This window comes from Salvelinus sp. IW2-2015, linkage group LG22 (assembly GCF_002910315.2).
Source record: "Salvelinus sp. IW2-2015 linkage group LG22, ASM291031v2, whole genome shotgun sequence".
Lineage (NCBI taxonomy): Eukaryota > Metazoa > Chordata > Actinopteri > Salmoniformes > Salmonidae > Salvelinus > Salvelinus sp. IW2-2015.
Genome location: NC_036862.1, coordinates 20,432,587 through 20,452,846, shown reverse-complemented (window position 1 = coordinate 20,452,846; position 20,260 = coordinate 20,432,587). Strand labels below are relative to the sequence as shown.

The window sequence follows — 20,260 nt, the reverse complement described above, 5'->3', positions numbered from 1 at the left end:
AGACAGACAGGCAAGCAGATGGACAGATAGACAGACAGGCATGCAAGGAGACAGGCAGGCAGCAGTAATATTTAATAAGTTGGACCGCTGCTCCCTCCTCCTCCCTCTCACTAGTCCGGCCAAATGAAAAGCTCTGTATGCTGTTCAGAACAAGCCGCCAGGGAAACAGAGCTCTATGCTCTGTGGCGGCGGTAGCGAGCCCTCTCACCCCACACAGATCMTGACAGATTGCTGTTTCCCTGGGGAAGCTATCAATCCGTATCCCTCCACCAACCTGCCAGGACTAGATTCTAGAGTCTGACGTTTTTAACAGGGTTCCTGCTGATTTTAACCTGCTCTATTAATGTGGTCTAACTCTTTTTTTCATATTTTCTACCACTTTGTCCTGCTGATATTCAACAGCATGTGAAGTCTAGTAGAACAGAGGGCTTTTTGTCCTTAGAAGTGGTGCAAACCCAACACCTAACTCACTTCAGCTGGGCTTTGATATAAAGGGGGAAAGGTGCTCAGCTTAACTGAGGCACATTGAAATCAAAAACATTACTACCCCAGGACACTGTGGTGACCTTTCCAGAAAATTCACCAACATCAACAAACCAACACAGAATGGCACTGACACATCTAACACATTCCAATGAGCGTTGTCTTTTAGATTCATTGATAGATTTTCCTTTCTGTTTCCCTGCAGGGCGGTCTGAATTCCATGGCCTATGTCAGGGTTGACCTGCTGGACATCAACGACAACAGACCAGTCTTCTACCCTGTGAGCTACGCYGTCAGCCTCAGCTCCCAGAGTGCACCTGGCACCTCTGTCGTCAAGGTTACGGCCCTTGACCCCGACACTGGGGAGAACGGGAGGGTCACGTACCGAACCGTCCCCAGGGGCAACTCCCCCTTCTTCACCCTCAACAAAGACACAGGTTGGTGTTTTTACTGTAATACAGCTTTAAACTATGAACAAAAAGTCACAGGGTTGGTGTTTTACTGTAATACAGGCTTTACAACTATGAAAAAAATGAAATAGCAGGTTGGCGTTTTGAACTGTAATACAGCTTTAAGCTATGAACCAAACAATAAAACAGGTTGGGCGTTTTACTGTATACAGCTTTAACTAGAACAAAAATAAACGGTTGGCGTTTTTACGTGTACATACAGCTTTAACTATGAACAAAAATAAACAGGTTGGCGTTTTACTTTAATACAGCTTTTAACTATGAACAAAAATAAACAGGTTGGCGTTTTACTGTAATACAGCTTAACTAGAACAAAGATCACAGGGTTGGTGTTTTAACTGTAATACAGCGTTTAACTATGAACAAAATGAACAGGTGGCGTTTTACTGTTAATACGCTTTAACTATGAACAAAAATAAACAGGTTGGCGTTTACTGTATACAGCTTTAACTATGAACAAAATAAAACGGTTGGCGTTTTACTGTATACAGCTTTAACTATGAACAAAAATAAACAGGTTGGGTGCTTTTTTTGTATTTTAGTATTTTTTTTACTTTACCCTTTTTCCCCTCAATTTCATAGTAGTTTGGTGGTTTACAGTAGTTACAGTCTTGTCCTCATCGTTGCAACTCCCGTACCGACTCGGGAAGAGGCGAAGGTCAGAGCCGTGCGTCCTCTAAGAACACAATCCACCAAGCGCACTGCTTCTTGACCACAATACTCCCACTTAACCCGGAAGCCAGCCCACAATGGTGTCGAAGAAAACACTGTGCAGCTGGCGACCGTGTCAGCGTGCACTGCGCCCGCCCGCCACAGGAGTTGCTAGTGCGCGCGATGGGACCAGGACGGTCCTGCTGGCCAAACACTCCCCTAACCCGGACCGACGCTGTGGTGTAGGCAGTATGTGTGTGTCGTCCTCATGTCTCTGTGGTGTGTACTTTGAGCTGTGTCTGACCTTGACCCACTGTGTTTTTTTGTGCCCTTCTCCACAGGTGTGATCTCCCTGTCCCGGTCGCTGCACGGCAAGGCCAACACGGTGATCCCCATGGTGGTTTCAGCCCAGGACGGAGGGGGTCTGGCAGCACTGGTCAATCGCCCGGGTCAACCATCAGTGGTGGTGCAGGCCTGGTGGCGCCCCCTGTGTTTCGAACACAGCAGTACAGCTTCCACTGTGTCTGAACGACGTACTGCGAGGGACTGAGGTTGGCATGGTAAAGGCCATCGGTAAGAACGGTGGGTGTGATTGGATTGGAACTTATGATTGGTTAAGGACTGCTAACATCTGTTTTAAAGCACATGCGTTGTGTGGTGGGGGGTGTATGTGGTGTTGGTGGGGGGTGTATGTGTGGGTGTGTTTGGGGGGGTATGGTGTGTGTGGGGGGGGTGTATTGGTGTGTGTGTGGGGGGGTGTATGTGTGTGTGTGTGGGTGTGGGGGGAGTAATGTGTGGGTGTGTGTGGAGGGGTGTATGTGTGTGTGTGGGGGGGTATGTGGTGTGTGGGGGGGGGGTGTGAGGGGGTATGTGTGGTGTGAGGGGGTATGTGTTTGTGGGGGGCGTATGTGTGTGGGGGGTAGGTGTGTGGTAATGGGGTATGTGTGTTTGCGGGGTGTGTGTGTGTGGGGGGGTATGTTGTTGTGTGGGGGTGTGTGTTGGGGGGGGGGGGGGGTGGGGGGGGGGTGGGGGGTATGTGTTTGTGGGGGGGCGTATGTTGTGTGGGGGGTATGTGTGTGGGGGGGTTGTGTGTGGGGTGTGTGTGTGTGGGGGGGGTGGTGTATGTGTGTGTGGGGGGGTATGTGTTTGTGGGGGCGTTGTGGTGTGGGGGATGTTGTGTGGGGGCGGTGTGGGGTGTATGTTGTGTGGGGGTGTGTGTGTGGGGGGTATGTGTGTGTGGGGGGGTGTGTGTGTGTTGGGGGATGTGTGTCTGTGGGGGTATGTGTGTGTGGGTGTGTGTGTGTGGTGGGGGATGTGCTGAAAGTACTCACTCGTTGATCTGTGCTCCCTGTCCACAATTGTTCACATAGGCAGTGAGCCACTGTACACACCTTGTTTAGAAATCACATTAATCGCAAATTCCATCCCAGCACATTGTTTTTATAATCATTACTTTGGATATTTAGTGCTCTGTCATAGTGTAAAAGACTTGACTAATGACTGAGGGGGAGTATATTGTAACTGAAGTGGTCTCTGCCTGGTCTGGTCCTGGTCTCCTCGTCTGCAGTGGCTCTGGATCTTGTCAACTCGCTTCAAAAGATACAAATAAACTCCCACACACACACACAATTGCATCTGTATTCACTGTCACGAACCGGCTCGAAGTTCGTAACAAAAAGGGAGACAACGTGGAGATAAGGAATAACAAAATATATTTATTAACTAAAGTCAACTATATACAATTAACAATGGTGAGTGTAGTCAGTAATGTAAGGGAGTGGTTGCGTGCATAAATGTGATAATGAGGGGTGTTKAAATAAACAAAACAGCCACAACCAAAATCAAATCAGYGTGTCTGCATGGAGAGAGTCTCCCCAATGAATGGGGAAGAGGCCAGGTGTGTCCCATTTCGCTGACGACCCTCCCGGCTCCGCCCACTGACATCCTATTAAGGAAAACAAGAGCAAAGAGAAAGAATTCGGCAGACAGAGTGGGAGGATCGTCACATCACACACATGCACTAACTCACGCACACACCCACACAGATATACACTCATACACATACATTCATGCTACTATACACACACATCACAACTGCTACTACCAGACTCTTATTATGATTGCTAAATACTGCACAAATTAAACACTTGCCCCCCAATCCCTCCTTCTGCAATACACGTGTAACTATTGGACTATAAATTGTGCTTTCCCACATTATACTTTTATTWAAAAAAATTAAAACCCCTTTTTCTCCCCAATTTCGTGGTATCCAATTGGTAGTTACAGTCTTGTCTCATCGTTGCAACTCCCGTACGAAGGTCGWRYGCTGTGCGTCCTCCGAAACACAACCCAGCCAAGCCGCACTGCTTCTTGACCCAATGCCCACTTAACCCGGAAGCCAGCCGCACCAATGTGTCGGAGGAAACACCGTACACCTGGCGACCGTGTCAGCGTACACTGCGCCCGGCCTGCCACAGGAGTCGCTAGTGCGCGATGGGACAAGGACATCCCTGCCGGCCAAACCCTCACCTAATCCAAACAAAGCTGGGCCAATTGTGCACCGCCCCATGGGTCTCCCGGTCGCGCCCGGCTGTGACAGAGCCTGGACTTAAACCCAGAATCTCTGGTGGCACAGCTAGCACTGCGATGCAGTGCCTTAGACCACAGCAGCACTCAGGAGGCGTTGTTGCATTGTTGAGAAGGAACCTGCAAGTAAGCATTTCGTTGGACAGTGTATACCATGTGTATCCTGTACATACAGGATAATAATAATATATTTAACTTGAAACTTCCCCTGTCTGTTCCCAGGCGTCCCCAGTAAGGACATTCTGTACAGCATCTCCTCTGGAGACCCTGCTGGCTACTTCAACGTGGACCCAGAGAGCGGAGCCCTGCGGACCAGCCTTCCCCTGGACCACGAGGCCCAGCCTTCTCTAACCCTGGAGCTCCAGGCTCGTAGCGGCAGCCCCCCTGCCTTCGGTCAGACCCACGTTCACATCACAATCCAGGACATCAACGACAACACTCCTGTCTTCCTGCCCTCCTCTTCTGAGTCTCTCCTCCTCCCGGAGCACACAGAGATGGGGACCATGGTCTACCGCGTCCAGGCCCAAGACCGGGACTCTGGTATCAATGGCCAAGTGACCTTTGACCTTTCCTCCACCGCGACCTCAAGCGGAGGTCAAAGAACCTTTTCCATGGAGCGCAGCACGGGGGAGATCCGGCTGGTTGGCGGGCTGTCATACGGCGTAACGCCGCGTTACGACCTGACGGTGACAGCTAAAGATGGTGGCGCTCCCCAGCTGAGCTCTACCATGATGCTTGTGGTGCACGTCCAAGCGGAGAACGACCACGGTCCCGTGTTCGACACCCTGACCTATCGCGTGGAGCTGAGGGAGAACACGCCGCTCAGCACACGCTTCCTACAGGTATGTTCAGTAGATTGTTTAACTAACTGTCAACAACATTTCAACTAACTATTCCTAACCGTAACCGCAGCAAGCTGTTATGTATCAACAGAGTTGCAGTCGATAGGTTGTTGATAGTTTGAGTATCTGTAGATCGCCTACCGGGGACTATCCAAATAATGTGCAAACCTTTATCGTCACCAAGAGGAAAACTGTCTTGGAAACAATTCTGCTGTATATAAGAAAAGGATATTGAGGGCAGGTTTCCCAGACCCTGACTATAGTAATCCTATTCTGGAATATTACAATTTCCATTGAAATAGTTTTGTTGTCCAAAATAGGCTTCATCTGTATCCGGGAAACCGTACCAATATCAAATCAAATTTATATATCAAATCGGATTTATTTATATATCCCTTCTTACATCAGCTGATATCTCAAAGTGCTGTACAGAAACCCCATTCTAAAACCCCAAACAGCAACCAATGCAGGTGTAGAAGCACGGTGGCTAGTAAAAACTCCCTAGAAAGGCCAAAACCTAGGAAGAAACCTAGAGAGGAACCAGRSTATGAGGGGTGGCCAGTCCTCTTCTGGCTGTGCCGGGTGGAGATTATAACAGAACATGGCCAAGATATTCATATGTTCATAAATGACCAGCATGGTCAAATAATAATAATCACAGTAGTTGTCGAGGGTGCAACAAGTCAGCACCTCAGGAGTAAATGTCAGTTGGCTTTTCATAGCCGATCATTGAGAGTATCTCTACCGCTCCTGCTGTCGCTAGAGAGTTGAAAACAGCAGGTCTGGGACAGGTAGCACGTGAACAGGTCAGGGTTCCATAGCCGCAGGCAGAACAATTGAAACTGGAGCAGCAGCACGGCCAGGTGGACTGGGGACAGCAAGGAGTCGTCATGCCAGGTAGTCCTGAGGCATGGTCCTAGGGCCCAGGTCCTCCGAGAGAGAGAAAGAAAGAAAGAGAGAAAGAGAGAATTAGAGAGAGCATACTTAAATTCACACAGGACACCGGATAAGACAGTAGAAATACTCCAGAAATAACAGACTGACCCTAGCCCCCCGACACATAAACTACTGCAGCATAAATACTGGAGGCTGAGACAGGAGGGGTCAGGAGACACTGTGGCCCCATCCGATGATACCCCCGGACAGGGCCAAACAGGCAGGATATAACCCCACCCACTTTGCCAAAGCACAGCCCCCACACCACTAGAGGGATACCTTCAACCACCAACTTACCATCCTGAGACAAGGCCGAGTATAGCCCACAAAGATCTCCGCCACGGCACAACCCAAGGGGGGGCGCCAACCCAGACAGGAAGACCACGTCAGTGACTCAACCCACTCAAGTGATGCACCCCTCCTAGGGACGGCATGGAAGAGCACCAGTAAGCCAGTGACTCAGCCCCTGTAATAGGGTTAGAGGCAGAGAATCCCAGTGGAGAGAGGGGAACCGGCCAGGCAGAGACAGCAAGGGCGGTCCGTTGCTCCAGAGCCTTTCCGTTCACCTTCACAGTCCTGGGCCAGACTACACTCAATCATATGACCTACTGAAGAGATGAGTCTTCAGTAAAAACTTAAAGGTTGAGATCGAGTCTGCGTCTCTCACATGGGTAGGCAGACCATTCCATAAAAATTGAGCTCTATAGGAGAAAGCCCTCCTCCAGCTGTTTGCTTAGAAATTCTAGGGACAATTAGGAGGCCTGCGTCTTGTGACCGTAGCGTACGTGTAGGTATGTACGGCAGGACCAAATCGGAAAGATAGATAGGAGCAAGCCCATGTAATGCTTTGTAGGTTAGCAGTAAAACCTTGAAATCAGCCCTTGCCTTAACAGGAAGCCAGTGTAGGGAGGCTAGCACTGGAGTAATATGAACAATTGTTTGGTTCTAGTCAGGATTCTAGCAGCTGTATTTAGCACTAACTGAAGTTTATTTAGTGCTTTATCCAGGTAGCTGGAAAGTAGAGCATTGCAGTAGTCTAACCTAGAAGTAACAAAAGCATGGATTAATTTTTCTGCATCATTGTTGTACAGAAAGTTTCTGATTTTTGCAATGTTACGTAGATGGAAAAAAGCTGTCGTTGAAACAGTGTTGATATGTTTGTCAAAAGAGAGATCAGGGTCCAGAGTAATGCCGAGGTCCTTCACAGTTTTATTTGAGACGACTGTACAACCATCAAGATACATTTTTAGATTCAACAGAAGATCTCTTTGTTTCTTGGGACCTAAAACAAGCATCTCTGTTTTGTCCGAGTTTAAAAGTAGAAAGTTTGCAGCCATCCACTTCCTTATGTCTTAAACACAGGCTTCTAGCGAGGGCAATTTTGGGGCTTCACCATGTTTCATTGAAATGTACAGCTGTGTGTCATCCGCATAGCAGTGAAAGTTAACATAATGTTTTCGAATGACATCCCCAGGAGGTAAAATATATAGTGAAAACAATAGTGGTCCTAAAACGGAACCTTGAGGAACACCGAAAATTACAGTTGATTTGTCAGAGGACAAACCATTCCCAGAGACAAACTTATATCTTTCCGACAGATAAGATCTAAACCAATATCTGCTACACTTCATGTATACTGTTCATCTACAGGTTGAAAGGGGAACAGTGTCTTGGACATATGTTGCTGTATATAACAATAGACATAATATCTCACATATCAAACAGAACAGTTAGTTCTCTGATGTTTTGGCTGTATATGTATTTCTGATTAAGAGCTTAATTAATCCATCTACAGGTGCGAGCTCTGAGCCGGGACACCGCGGGTTCAGGGTCCTCCTCTCCACTGGCATTCCACCTGAGACCTGACGGAGACGCAGCAGGGTTTGGCATCGCAGTAGACAGCGGCTGGCTGTTTGTGAAGAGCGCCCTGGACAGAGAGGTGAAGAACATGTGACAGGAAGATATATAAACCTTTCCAGACCCCCACACTGAATGCTCCTTTAAGCCACTTTGATTGACATCAATCATGTAGATCTCATTCATGTTGATTAGATCTCTTTAGAGACCTGAAAACATCTGACTAACTTTCATTTATAATGTAATGTCCCTTTGATGTGTGTCCATGACCTTTGCCCAGGTGAAGGACATGTACATGTTGATGGTTCTGGCCACGGCGGGCCACGGGCAGCTGAAGAAGACGGGCAGTGCCACGGTGAGGGTGTCGGTGACCGATGAGAATGACAACTCTCCCCGTCTGATCCAGGCGAGGGCTTTCCTGGCCGTGAGAGAGAACCTTCCGGCGGGTTCAGGGTTCGGACGGGTGTTGGCTACGGACCGCGACACGGGCCTCAACGGCAGGCTCAGTTACAGACTCCTACACCCAGACAGACACTTCCAGATCAACTCACACACAGGTAGTTCAAAGACTGGTTAATGAATGGAATAAAAAAAGATACACTGAGTGTACAAAACATTAAGAACACCTTCCTAATATTGAGTTACACACCTCCTCTCCCCCCTTTTGCCCTCAGAACAGCCTCAATTCGTCGGGGCATGGACTCTACAAGGTGTCGAAAGTGTTCCACAGGGATGCTGGCCCATGTTGACTCCAATGCTTCCCACTGTTGTGTCAAGTTGGGTGGATGTCCTTTGGGTGGTGGACTATTCTTGATACACACRGGAAACTGTTGAGCATGAAAAACCCAGCAGCGCTGCAGTTCTTGATAAAAACCGGTGCGCCTGGCACCTACAACCATACCCCATTCAATGGCACTTTGTCTTGCTCATTCACCCTCTGAATGGCACACATACACAATCCATGTTTCAATTATCTCATGGCTTAACMATCCTTCTTTAACCTGCCTCCTCCCCTTCATCTACACTGATTGAAGTGGATTTAACAAGTGACATCAATAAGGGATCATAGCTTTCACCTGATCACCTGGTCAATCTATGTCATGGAAGAGCAGGTGTTCCTAATGTTTTGTACACTCAGTGTTTAACAACTTTATATTTACCGCAGGCACTTCAGATGTGGCATTCAGAATCTCCTACTGCAGACCCCTGGCTTGTCCCTGGCCTGTCTGTTCTCTGTGATAGTAAATCAGGTTATCTGCAGTGTTGAGGGTCCTGCTGGGCCCTAATTGGCCTGCTGTGACTGTGGGACTGTGTGTAGCTGCTCGCCAGGGGCTGATCATTCTAACCTCCACTGCAGCTGTTCAGGTTCCTGCCATGCCTTTGTGTGTGTATGTGTGCGTGTGTGTATGTTTGTGGGTGCGTGTGTGCATGTGTGTGTGTGTGTTTGTGTGTGATCAAAGACTACTGTCTCTCCCTTTAATTTCTCATCATTACTCCTCTCCTTCCTATCTCTCTCTCTCTCTGTCCCTCCTCCATCCCTGTGTCCTCTCCCTCTCTCCCTCAGGTGAGATCAGTACCCGTGTAGGTCTGGACAGGGAGCAGCAGAGTAGTTACCAGGTGTTGTTGGTGGTTCAGGATGGAGGTACTCCCCCACGCAGCGCTACAGGGACAGCCTTTATCACCATCCTGGATGAGAACGACAACACTCCCTCCTTCAGACACAGCCAGCCTGGCAGAGGACTGACCATGCAGGTAATACTGAGGCTGCCTCTCAAATGGCCCCTATTCTATATATTATACATTACTTTTGACTAGGGCCCTTAGAGGATGGGATCTTACATGATATCTTAGTGGTCAGCGTTGAGAAGAAAACAAAGTCACCGTTTTATCTTGTGATTTCCTTCTGTAGGTGATGGAGGGTCAGGCGTCAGGTCTACTGCTGGGGAAAGTACAGGCCAATGACCCTGATGAGGGAGAGAACGGCACTGTGTACTACTCCATGTCAGGTGAGAGAGGGATGAAAGGAGGGAGAGAGAGGGAGGGATTGTGTGTGAGTTATTGATTGAAGATTACATTTTGTTAATGCTATTTTCTGCCGTTGAGTGATTATGTGAGGAATGCATTGTTTTCTTCTGGCATTGTTTCCAAAAAGACTCTGTAACAATTTATAGCTGCACTTCTCGCTCACTCTTTCTCTCTCTTTTTCTCCCTCCCTCCCTCCCTCCTCTACAGGTCCCAGAGCAGAGCGTTTCTCTCTGAACCCTACTACAGGTGAACTGCGTTCCTCCTCTCCTCTGAGTCGCTCTGACAGAGCTGAGTACAGCTTCACTGTGACCGCCACTGACCGAGGCCAGCCATCTCACAGCGCTACCTGTACACTACACATACAGGTAAGACCCCTACCTCCTAACCCCTAGCCCCTACCTCCTTCCCTCTTACAGCGCTACCTGTACACTACACATACAGATGAGAGCCCTGCCTCAGATTGCTATCTCCTATGTCATATACCCTATCTCCTATCCCCTACCACCTTCCTTCTCACTGATCTAGCTGTATCCTAATAATAAAGGTCAGAAAACTCCTAGATCAACACCTATCTATCAAATATCCCACATTAAACTAAAGTATCGAGAAAAGTACTAAGTCAAACTTCCTCTTGATGTCTGGCTCCTCACAACAATGTTGTTCCAAATAGACATGTCAGGCTGAGTTCTGACAACCTTCCCTCCCTCCTTTCTCCTCCTCTGTGACTTTTTAAAAGGGGAATTTCTCTTTGAGTAAAAGATGGAAAACTACAGTAGGTATGAATCAAGTGCTCCCATCTGGCCCATGATGATCACCAGCTGTGATTGCTCTGATCAAGGCCATACTGAATGACTTCAACACTTTTAATACAGTAGCCCCGCTTCAATACAACACCACCTGGGATGTGCACCCACATAAAATACACCATTCAAGTTAATTTAATTAATATTTAATGTACAACTAAATAGTGACCGGCCAGGCCAGCACAATGGAAGGAACTCTGTAGCTGTAAATCCAATGTGCATCCCAAATGACACCCTATTCCCTGTATGGTGCACTTCTTTCGACCAGTGCCCCATGTAGGGAATGGGTGCCATTTGGAACGCATACCCAGAATCTTTAAGGTTCCAGGAAAATAGAAGGGTCTTGTAATGGCTGCAGTAAAACAGCTTCTCTGGGTTACTTTTTTCAAAAAATGTTTCCTTCCCTCATTTCTCCTGTTCTTCTGACGTAAGAATGTGAGTAATAATTAGTGTGTAATAGGATTAAACAGGGTTGTGTTGTTCTTGTCTGTTGACGCGTTTCTATCACGTCATCATTTCAGACCCTCACACCGTCCAAGACAAGTACAGCAGTAGGGAAAGGATATGATCTCACTAATTCTAACGCTTGGTGACGCTCAATTTGCCGCCTAATGTGGAGTTAATTCACACTTTGTCATATTATGTTTCATAAAGAGCATGGGCTGTTTAGTGACTGCCAACATAGTGGTGCTGTATAGTGTAACTGGTTTATCGAGGTATTGTAGGCTGTAATGAATTAAGCATCAACAAGGATTTGTTGAGAAGAAAAATGGATAAGCGCACAAAAATATTTTATTTTCCTTCCTCTCTCTTTCTTTCTTTCTTTCTTTCTTTCTTTCTTTCTTTCTTTCTTTCTTTTCTATCGTCTCTCTCTCTCTCTATCCCTCTCTCTCTCTCTCTCTCTCTCTCTCTCTCTCTCTCTCTCTCTCTCTCTCTCTCTCTCTCTCTCTCTCTCTCTCTCTCTCTCTCTCTCTCTCTCTCTCTCTCTCTCTCTCTCTCTCTCTCTCTCTCTCTCTCTCTCTCTCTCTCTCTCACTCTCTCTCTCTGCTCGCTCAGATATTTAAACCCTGTGATCCATCCCTGCTTAGAGCTGAACTGAAAAACAGGATTATTAGAACAATGTGTCATATGTGTAACTTCTGGTGCCTGTTCCATACAAAGGGAGCGATGCGTCAAAGCCGCGGTCTTTCATGTTCTTCTGATTGGTCATCAAGGAGGTGTAAAAACTCAGTACTGTAGACGACCGAGCCCTGCCTGCTGCAGCGAGATCTGAAAGATCACTAAAATGTCCTTTTCTGATTATATTACTTGATCCTTTATTATTTTCCTGGCAGTGACATGCGCTACAGTTTGTGAAAAAAAAACTCTTCAAACGTTCAGTTCTTTTATTTCTAATGAGAAATAGAGTGGGTTGTTGAAATCTGTTTCTGGTTCACAGCGTCCCGTTTAATATTTGGATTCTTTAGCGTTGTTATTGAAAATGTAGCTCCAACTGCACTAGGCATGTATAATGTCATTATTAGGCACATACAGTGCATTCTGAAAGTATTCAACCCCTTGAATTTTTCCACTTTGTTACGTTACACCTTATTCTAAATAAATTAAATATTTTTTTACCTCACCAAATTTACACATAATGACAAAGCAAAACAGGTTTTTAGAAATGTTTGCAAAAATTCAATAAAAATACCTTATTTATATAAGAATTCAGACCCTTTGCTATGAGACCGAATTAGCTCAGGTGCATCCTGATTCCATTGATCATCCTTGAGATGTTTCTACAACTTGATTGGAGTCCACCTGTGGTAAATTCAATTGATTGGACATGATTTGGAAAGGCACACACCTGTCTATAGGAGGTCCCACAGTTGACAGTGCATGTCAGAGTATAAACCAAGCCATGAGGTTGAAGGAATTGTCCGTAGAGCTCCGAGACAGGATTGTGTCGAGGCACAGATCTGGGGAAGGATACCAAAAAATGTCTGCAGCATTGAAGGTCCCCAAGAACACAGTGGCCTCAATCATTCTTAAATGGAAGAAGTTTGGAACCACCAAGACTCTTCCTAGAGTTGGCCGCCCGGGCCAAACTGAGCAATCGTGGGAGAAGGGCCTTAGTCAAGGAGGTGACCAAGAACCCGATGTTCACTCTGACAGAGCTCCAGAGTTCCTCTGTGGAGATAGGAGAACCTACAGAAGGACAACCATCTCTGAAGCAGTCCACCAATCAGGCCTTTATGGTAGAGTAGCCAGACGGAAGCCACTCCTCAGTAAAAGGCACATGACAGCCCGCTTGGAGTTTGCCAAAAGTCACCTAAAGTACTCTCAGACCATGAGAAACAAGATTCTCTGCTCTGATGAAACCCAAGATTGAACTCCTTGGCCTGAATGCCAGCACGTCTGGAGGAAACCTGGCACCATCCCTACGGTGAAGCATGGTGGTGGCAGCATCATGCTGTGGGGATGTTTTTCAGCAGCAAGGACTTGGAGACTTGTCAGGATCGAGGGAAAGATGAACGGAGCAAAGTACACAAAGATCTTTGATGAAAATCTGCCTCAGAGCGCTTAGGACCCCAGACTGGGGTGAAGGTTCACCTTCCAACAGGACAACGACCCTAAGCACACAGTTAAGACAACGCAGGAGTGGCACTGGGACAAGTCTCTGAATGTCCTTGAGTGGCCCATCCAAATATCTCTGGAGAAACCTGAAAATAGCTGTGCAGTGACGCTCCCCATCCAACATGACAGAGCTTGAGAGGATCTGCAGAGAAGAATGGGATAAACTCACCAAATTCAGGTGTGCCAAGCTTGTAGCATCATACCCAAGAAGAATCAAGGCTGTAATCGCTGCCAAATGTGCTTCAACAAAGTACTGAGTAAAGGGTGTGAATACTTACAGTATGTAAAAGTGATATTTCAGTTTTATTTTATTTCTAAATTTGCAAAAAAATCTAAAAACCTGTTTTTGTTTGCCATTATGGGTTATTGTGTGTAGATTGATGAGGGGGATTTTTTTTTTTTAATCAATTTTATATTAAGGCTGTAACGTAACAAATTGTGGAAAAAGTGAAGGGGTCTGAAAACTTTCCGAATGCCCTGTAGCATGAGTCTGCTGCCTGTTGATATTCAGCTATCTTGCTAAATGGATTATCATTAACTGTCAGGATATTCATAGTTGCTAATAATGTCCCTCAACAGTTAATAGATTGTTTGGAGATCCCAGTTATAAGAAACATTGATTAGCTAGCTACTAATTTCGTCCTCCAGCCAGCTCTCACAAGTGACCCTGGTGATGAAGTTAGCTAGCTACAAACTTTTAACACCAATATATTGATGATATACAGTATGCTAACCATATCCCTATCTGTCTGACCGTAGGTCCTGAGTGGTGTATTGAGGATATATGCTTACCAAATTCCAATCTCTCTGTCCACAGGTCCAGAGTGCGAGCAGAGCTCCTTCCAAAGACAACTCCCTCTCCATGTCCTTCAACTCCGTCGAGGAGGCCAAACCAGGCTCTATGATTGGCTCTGTGAGGTCACATGATGGCTTTGAGCTCCCTGAGGCTGGTCAGGTGACCTACACGGTGGTGGGCGGGTCAGACCGAGACGGAACGTTCATGGTGGACCGTCAGACAGGTGACGTGTACCTGGCGAGGGAGCTGGATTACGAGCGCTCCGCCCGCTACACACTACAGATAGAGGTGGACGACTTCTCCATGACGTTACCCAGCAGCCACCTGGTGCAGCTGGACATCGAGGTGGAGGACAGCAACGACCATGGACCCCGCTTCCCGGAGGACCCCATTACCGTGGTGATACCTGAGAACATGGAGCCTGGGGCGTCCATCTACGCCTTCCAAGCCTCGGACCAGGACGGATCAGGGCCCAACAGCCTGCTGACCTACTCCATCCTGCACCAGGTAGGGTTAGGAGTAGTGATGCACCGATATTACATTTTTGGCCGATACCGATATCCAATATTTTCATTGCCAAAAAAAAACCGATACTGATAACCGATATTTAAAATTTTAGTGGCCTTTTAAGCGTTCTAGTACAGTTAAATAGTTAATACACACACATGGACGCAGCTGTCTAAGGCATCTCATCTCAGTGCAAGAGGCATCACTACAGTCCCTGGTTCGAATCCAGGCTGTATCACACCCGGGAGTCCCATAGGGCGTCATTGTAAATAAGAATTTGTTCTTAATTGACTTTCCTAGTTAAATAAAGGTTACACACATACACACACACACCACACTGACAACAAGTTATTTTGTTGGCATTTTCGTATGTCCCCATTACCAGTAAAACATAATCAAAATCTATTTCTTTCACTTACTTGCTGTGTTTCGTTCATTTGTTCAGTCTCAACTAGGATTTCATCATACATGTCAAGCAGTGAAGTTTCAGCTCTGTCTGTCCGTGGCCTCTCTTCCTCGGTGCGCACTGTCACTGTGTCCGTTTCCGTTACTATGTTCCAGTACCCTGACCTCACTGACCTCCTGGCCCTTGACCCTTCCACTGGCGTCCTGACCCTGGCGCAGGAACTGGACCATGAGGTCACTTCCTCCCTTATCCTGGTCGTCCAGGCAACAGACTCCGCCCTGAACGCCAGCCAACGGCGCTGGGGCTCGGTGACGGTGAGGGTGTTTGTGACAGACGAGAACGACAACGCTCCAGTGTTCAGCTCGCCATCCGCGGTTAGCGTCATGGAGGACCAGCCTGTGGGCTTCGTGGTTCTCTACGTCGTGGCGCGAGATGCCGACCAGGGGGAGAACGGACGGGTCAGCTACTTCATCGAGACTGGCAACGCTGGAGGGACGTTCAGCCTCAACCCTAATACTGGTGGGTCATTTAAACAAGTCCTAGTGTAATGGAAGTGGTTTGGAAGCTCAAAGAAAAGGTAACCTAGTCTGAGACCTGAAGACTTTTGTTAGCTCCCCAATCGAATGCCTAAGCTTTAGCTCAGCTGGATACCACAGCCTTGTGGCACACAGACAACCGGGTTAAAACCTGGTCGGTAACACTGGCATACATTATTGTTTTCTCACCAGAACAATCATGTAGTTACCATCTGTGCTGTAAACACATGGTGTGATGTCAGAAGGCCATTGGTACCACATTCCCAGCTTCCATGTGGTTGGGTCTGTGAGAGAGTCTCATAAGTTTCAACCTATAATCAGGCCCCAGCAAATTTAAAACAGTATAAACAGGGACGTGTGAAGAGATGTCGTGTGAGAGACGAATCAGAGTTAATGAAGTTACCCCGGTACATTGGGTAGGCCTGTCTACCTGAGCGCTAAGCTCTACCACCACCAACACTGCTGTAACAAATAACACCGCTGTAAGTAACGATCTAGCTATCTGGCCTCAGTTTAACAACTTTTTCCACAGCAGAAGGCCGCAACGGGGAGAGGCTGGCAGTAAACACACACTGCTAGACACGCAACGGGCAGGGCTGCCGTGCTGTGCTGAGATTACACACACACACACACCAGGCCTGCCGTGCAGTGCTGAGATTAGGGCTTCCCTCTCCTTCTCATTACCTGGCCCTGGGAGCAGAGGAGGAGAGAGGGCACAGCACTGACTCATTTCAGATTCATGCTTTAATGAGCCGCAACAGTCAAAGAGAGAGTGAGGCGGGAGGGGAAGGAGGGACGAGGGGGGTTGTGTTGGTTCTGTTTTAAGTTTTTGGGTTTGTTGTTTTCTCTCTGTATCTCCGTGCTCTCTGAGATAACTTGCCCCAGAGCCTTTAGTATGGGCAGAGTTAGTGGCTGGAATAGTTTCAGCCACTGTGACTCCTCAGTGATCCCATCCTAAGACTGGTCACTAACAGCACATGGGTAGGAGGAGAGAGAGAGAGAGAGAGAGAGAGAGAGAGAGAGAGAGAGAGAGAGAGAGAGAGAGAGAGAGAGAGAGAGAGAGAGAGAGAGAGAGAGAGAGAGAGAGAGAGAGAGAGAGAGAGAGAGAGAGAGAGAGAGAGAGAGAGAGAGAGAGAGAGAGAGAGAAAGAGAGAGAAAGAGAGAGGGGAGGAGAGGAGGTGTAGAAAGGGGGGCATAAAGAAGAGATGGGCGAGAGAGAGAGAGAGAGAGAGAGAGAGAGAGAGAGAGAGAGAGAGAGAGAGAGAGAGAGAGAGAGAGAGAGAGAGAGAGAGAGAGAGAGAGAGAGAGAGATGGAAAACCTATTTTGGATGTTTCCAATTCCAGTCAGTTTGGCTTACGTACTGTATATGCATGGTTGTATTATAGTAGAGCAGTCACAGTTCTGAAGACTGGGGTGAACTAAGGTAAAGATGTTTCCTTGCTCTCCTTGTTTTTTCTCATGTTAGACACTCTATTAGTTTTTTCTATTAATCAAATGAGTCTAGGGAACAGCGTCGTCTTACACAAGTTGATAAAAAAGAACAATGAAAAACTTTCAGGGGCGGATTCTCAGACCTAGATCAAGCCATCTATAAGGACAAAAAAATCATCCCATATAGAAAACTCAACACACGTAGTTTGATTTAATATTTCAATTGGGCACAGAGGAGGAAAGAGCCCCTAATAGTGTTAGGAGACACCCATCCTCCACCCAGAAGGATCCAAGGTTACCATGATCTGTAGTAGGCTTCTCCTACACAGCTCCCTGTAGTGCTGGTGTATTGAGAATATAACCAAAACAGCATGTGTAGAGATGGGACCGTTTCTCCTGTCATCGTAGACCCTGGCCTGGGCCGCTTGACAGGACAGGAGCAGATCAGGTGGTCAGAGGATTAACTCATGATATTAACTGTCATTATACTGTCTAACTACCTGCATGGCTGGAACCAGTTCAAGATGGGCACCACACACACACCCATGCCTGCACGCACACACACATATACACACATATATATACACACACACACATATATATATATATATATATACTGAAACCATATTAAGATGGCCGCCCTCTCTCTGTGACACACCTGATAGATCTTGACAGCTTCCTGTTTTTATCCCCTCAGCCGACCATGGGGTTCCTTGGTTCCTGATTGGTGGGGGAGGGGTGGAGCCGGGGTCAACGTGTCTCACACACCACAGGAAAGACCAAAAGACCAAACGGCAAATAGTGTGTGCGTGTAGGTGTTATCAAAGTCTCAAAAGAGGGACTGAGTAACACACACATGCAGTTGTAATCGCTCCTTTAATGGTTCCCAGCAGTCTGAGAGTTTTTTTGTGTGTGTTTTGTTTCTGCCTAGGCTTTCATGGGAATAGATCCACACACACACAGATGACTGGGTGGACAGGGTGGACAGGGTGGACAGGTGGACAGGTGGACTGGGTGGACAGAATGGGTGGGTGAACAGGGTGGGTGGGTGTGTGTAAGTAAGTAAAGCTCTTGGCAAGGAGCAACGCTTGGCCTCCGACGGAGAGGGAGGAATGACTGGTGAAAGATGAAGCAAGCAGAGAAGTGAAGCTAGCAGGGAAAGCTGAACCTAGCAGAGTTGTGAAGCTTGCAGTGAAATTTTAAGCTCGCAGTGAAAGTTGAAGGTAGCGGAGTGTTGAAGCTAGCAGTTTCAGTTGAAGCTAGCAGAGAAGTGAAGCTAGCAGTAGAAGTTGAAGCTAGCGGAGTTGTGCTGGACAGAGAGCATGGGGACCTTTTAAAGGGTGTGACTACACACTAGGTAGGGAGAGGGACTAGCTGAGGCTGTGTCCCAAATAGCACCCTGCATCCCAGCTAAGTTCACTACTTTTGACCAGGGCCCATAAGGCCCTCTACACTCCCTAGGCTCTCTCTTCATCCTGTAATCTGTATCATCTCCTCTCCTCCACCCCAGGCTCCCTCTCTAACCCCTCTCCTCCACCCCCAGGCTCCCTCTCTAACCCCTCTCCTCCACCCCCAGGCTCCCTCTCTAATCCCCACTCCTCCTTAAATCTACAACCCCTCCTGCCTCTATCCTCCACCACCACGGACACTATCTCCTCCTCCCACCAGACTCCCTCTCAAGCCTCTCCACCCCAGGGCTCCCTCTTCTCACACCCCTCTCCTCCACCCCCAGGCTCCCTCTCTAACCCCTCTCCTCACCCCAGACTCCCTCTTTATAATCCCCTCTCCTCTCCTCTCCTCCAATCCCAGATCCACTCTCTAACCCCTCTCCTCCACCCCCAGGCTCCTCTGCTAACCCTCCCCTCCTCCCTCTTCCACCGGCCCCCTCTCTATCACCCCTCTCCTTCCTCACCCCAGACCCCTCTCCTCTCCTTCCGTCCTCTCATTCCTCTCCTTCCCTCTCTCCTCTCCTCTCCTCTCCTCTCCTCTCACTCCTCTCCTCTCCTCTCCTCTCCTCTCCTCTCCTTCCTCCTCCTCTCCTCTCCTCCCTCCTCTCTCTCCTCCACCCCAGGGACTCCCTCTCTAACCCTCTCCTTCTCCTCCACCCTAGACTTCCCTCTCTAACCCCTCTCCTCTCCTCCACCCCAGCTCCTCTCTCTACCCCTCTCCCTACTTTCTCAGGTCTTTTCTATCCTGAAGCCATCGACCCGGGAGGAGAGCTCGACTTCATCACGAACCTGACCATCGTATTAGCCAGGACCACGGGGGTACCAGCGCTCTCATCCACAGCTGTGTTCGTCCAGTTCATCGATCGTGAACAGACGAGTGCCTCTGCTTCCCGGGAACCAGTACCAAGCCCAGATTACAGAGAACCAGCCTCGCAGAACCACTGTTCCTGGTGGTGCGGCCTCCGACCTGCGACCAAGGTGACGAGATGTAGGCTTTGAGCTCAGTGGTAGGCTAACACAGGAGATCCCGTCTTTACAACTAAGTATAGCACTACAGATACTCTAAACTGCAACCTCATCATATACTATATGTTATGTGCTTTATGACATAGTAATATACACAAGTACACATGATGACACACAGATTGTCACAATATTTGCTGTACCTGCTTATCCTTAAAAAAATACGACACCAGGGCTCAGCCAGGCAGAGGCTCCTTGTTCTAATGTTGATCTCCATGTGTTCAACGCATGTTCTTACATCATACAGCATCGCGTCAGCTACAGTTTGGTCTGTACATTGGAAGACCGCCTGGACTGCATGTGTGGGCTGTCGTTGAGTGTGTGTTGTTTTCGGTGTGTCGTGGAGTGGTGTGTCACATTCTCCCCTGGAGTCTAGTCCAGAGCAAATAACCCAGAAGGTTATAAAGTTTCTCTCCAGGTGATTAGTGGGTGTAAAGCGCGATGATAGGCTGTGCCTAGAGTCTTTCATCTGTTGAGGCACGCTCATCACACACATCACACACACACAACACACACACACACACACACACACACACACACACACACACAGCCACACACACTACACACACACACACACACACACACCACACACACCCACACACACACACACCACCACACACACACACAACAACACACACACACCACAGCACCACAATCCTACAAACCTCCGCCCGCCCCGGGCGCCCAGCCACACCTACTTACACAGCAAAACCCAACTCAAACACAATAAACAACTAGGCAATGCCTGCTGTGTTTGCCTCTTCTTATGTCAGGAAAATTACTTCCTTCGCTTTTTTCGAGCCAAACAGACTATTTGCGAATGTTTTCATGCCGCTGGAATGT

General features: G+C 47.8%; 1 protein-coding gene across 1 annotated transcript in view; it reads left to right on the top strand.

The window, feature by feature from the left end:
- Positions 1–20,260, top strand: part of LOC111949827 (protocadherin-16-like) — a 47,030-nt gene that overhangs the window by 6,511 nt on the left and 20,259 nt on the right. Inside the window, exons 2-13 of the mRNA XM_070433864.1 lie at positions 689–920; positions 1,946–2,053; positions 2,109–2,177; positions 4,413–5,032; positions 7,764–7,907; positions 8,106–8,382; positions 9,390–9,577; positions 9,735–9,831; positions 10,058–10,215; positions 14,087–14,572; positions 15,134–15,497; positions 19,146–19,382. Of these exons, the coding sequence (XP_070289965.1) occupies positions 689–920; positions 1,946–2,053; positions 2,109–2,177; positions 4,413–5,032; positions 7,764–7,907; positions 8,106–8,382; positions 9,390–9,577; positions 9,735–9,831; positions 10,058–10,215; positions 14,087–14,572; positions 15,134–15,497; positions 19,146–19,382 (2,980 nt within the window). The remainder of the gene's footprint in view (positions 1–688; positions 921–1,945; positions 2,054–2,108; positions 2,178–4,412; positions 5,033–7,763; positions 7,908–8,105; positions 8,383–9,389; positions 9,578–9,734; positions 9,832–10,057; positions 10,216–14,086; positions 14,573–15,133; positions 15,498–19,145; positions 19,383–20,260) is intronic.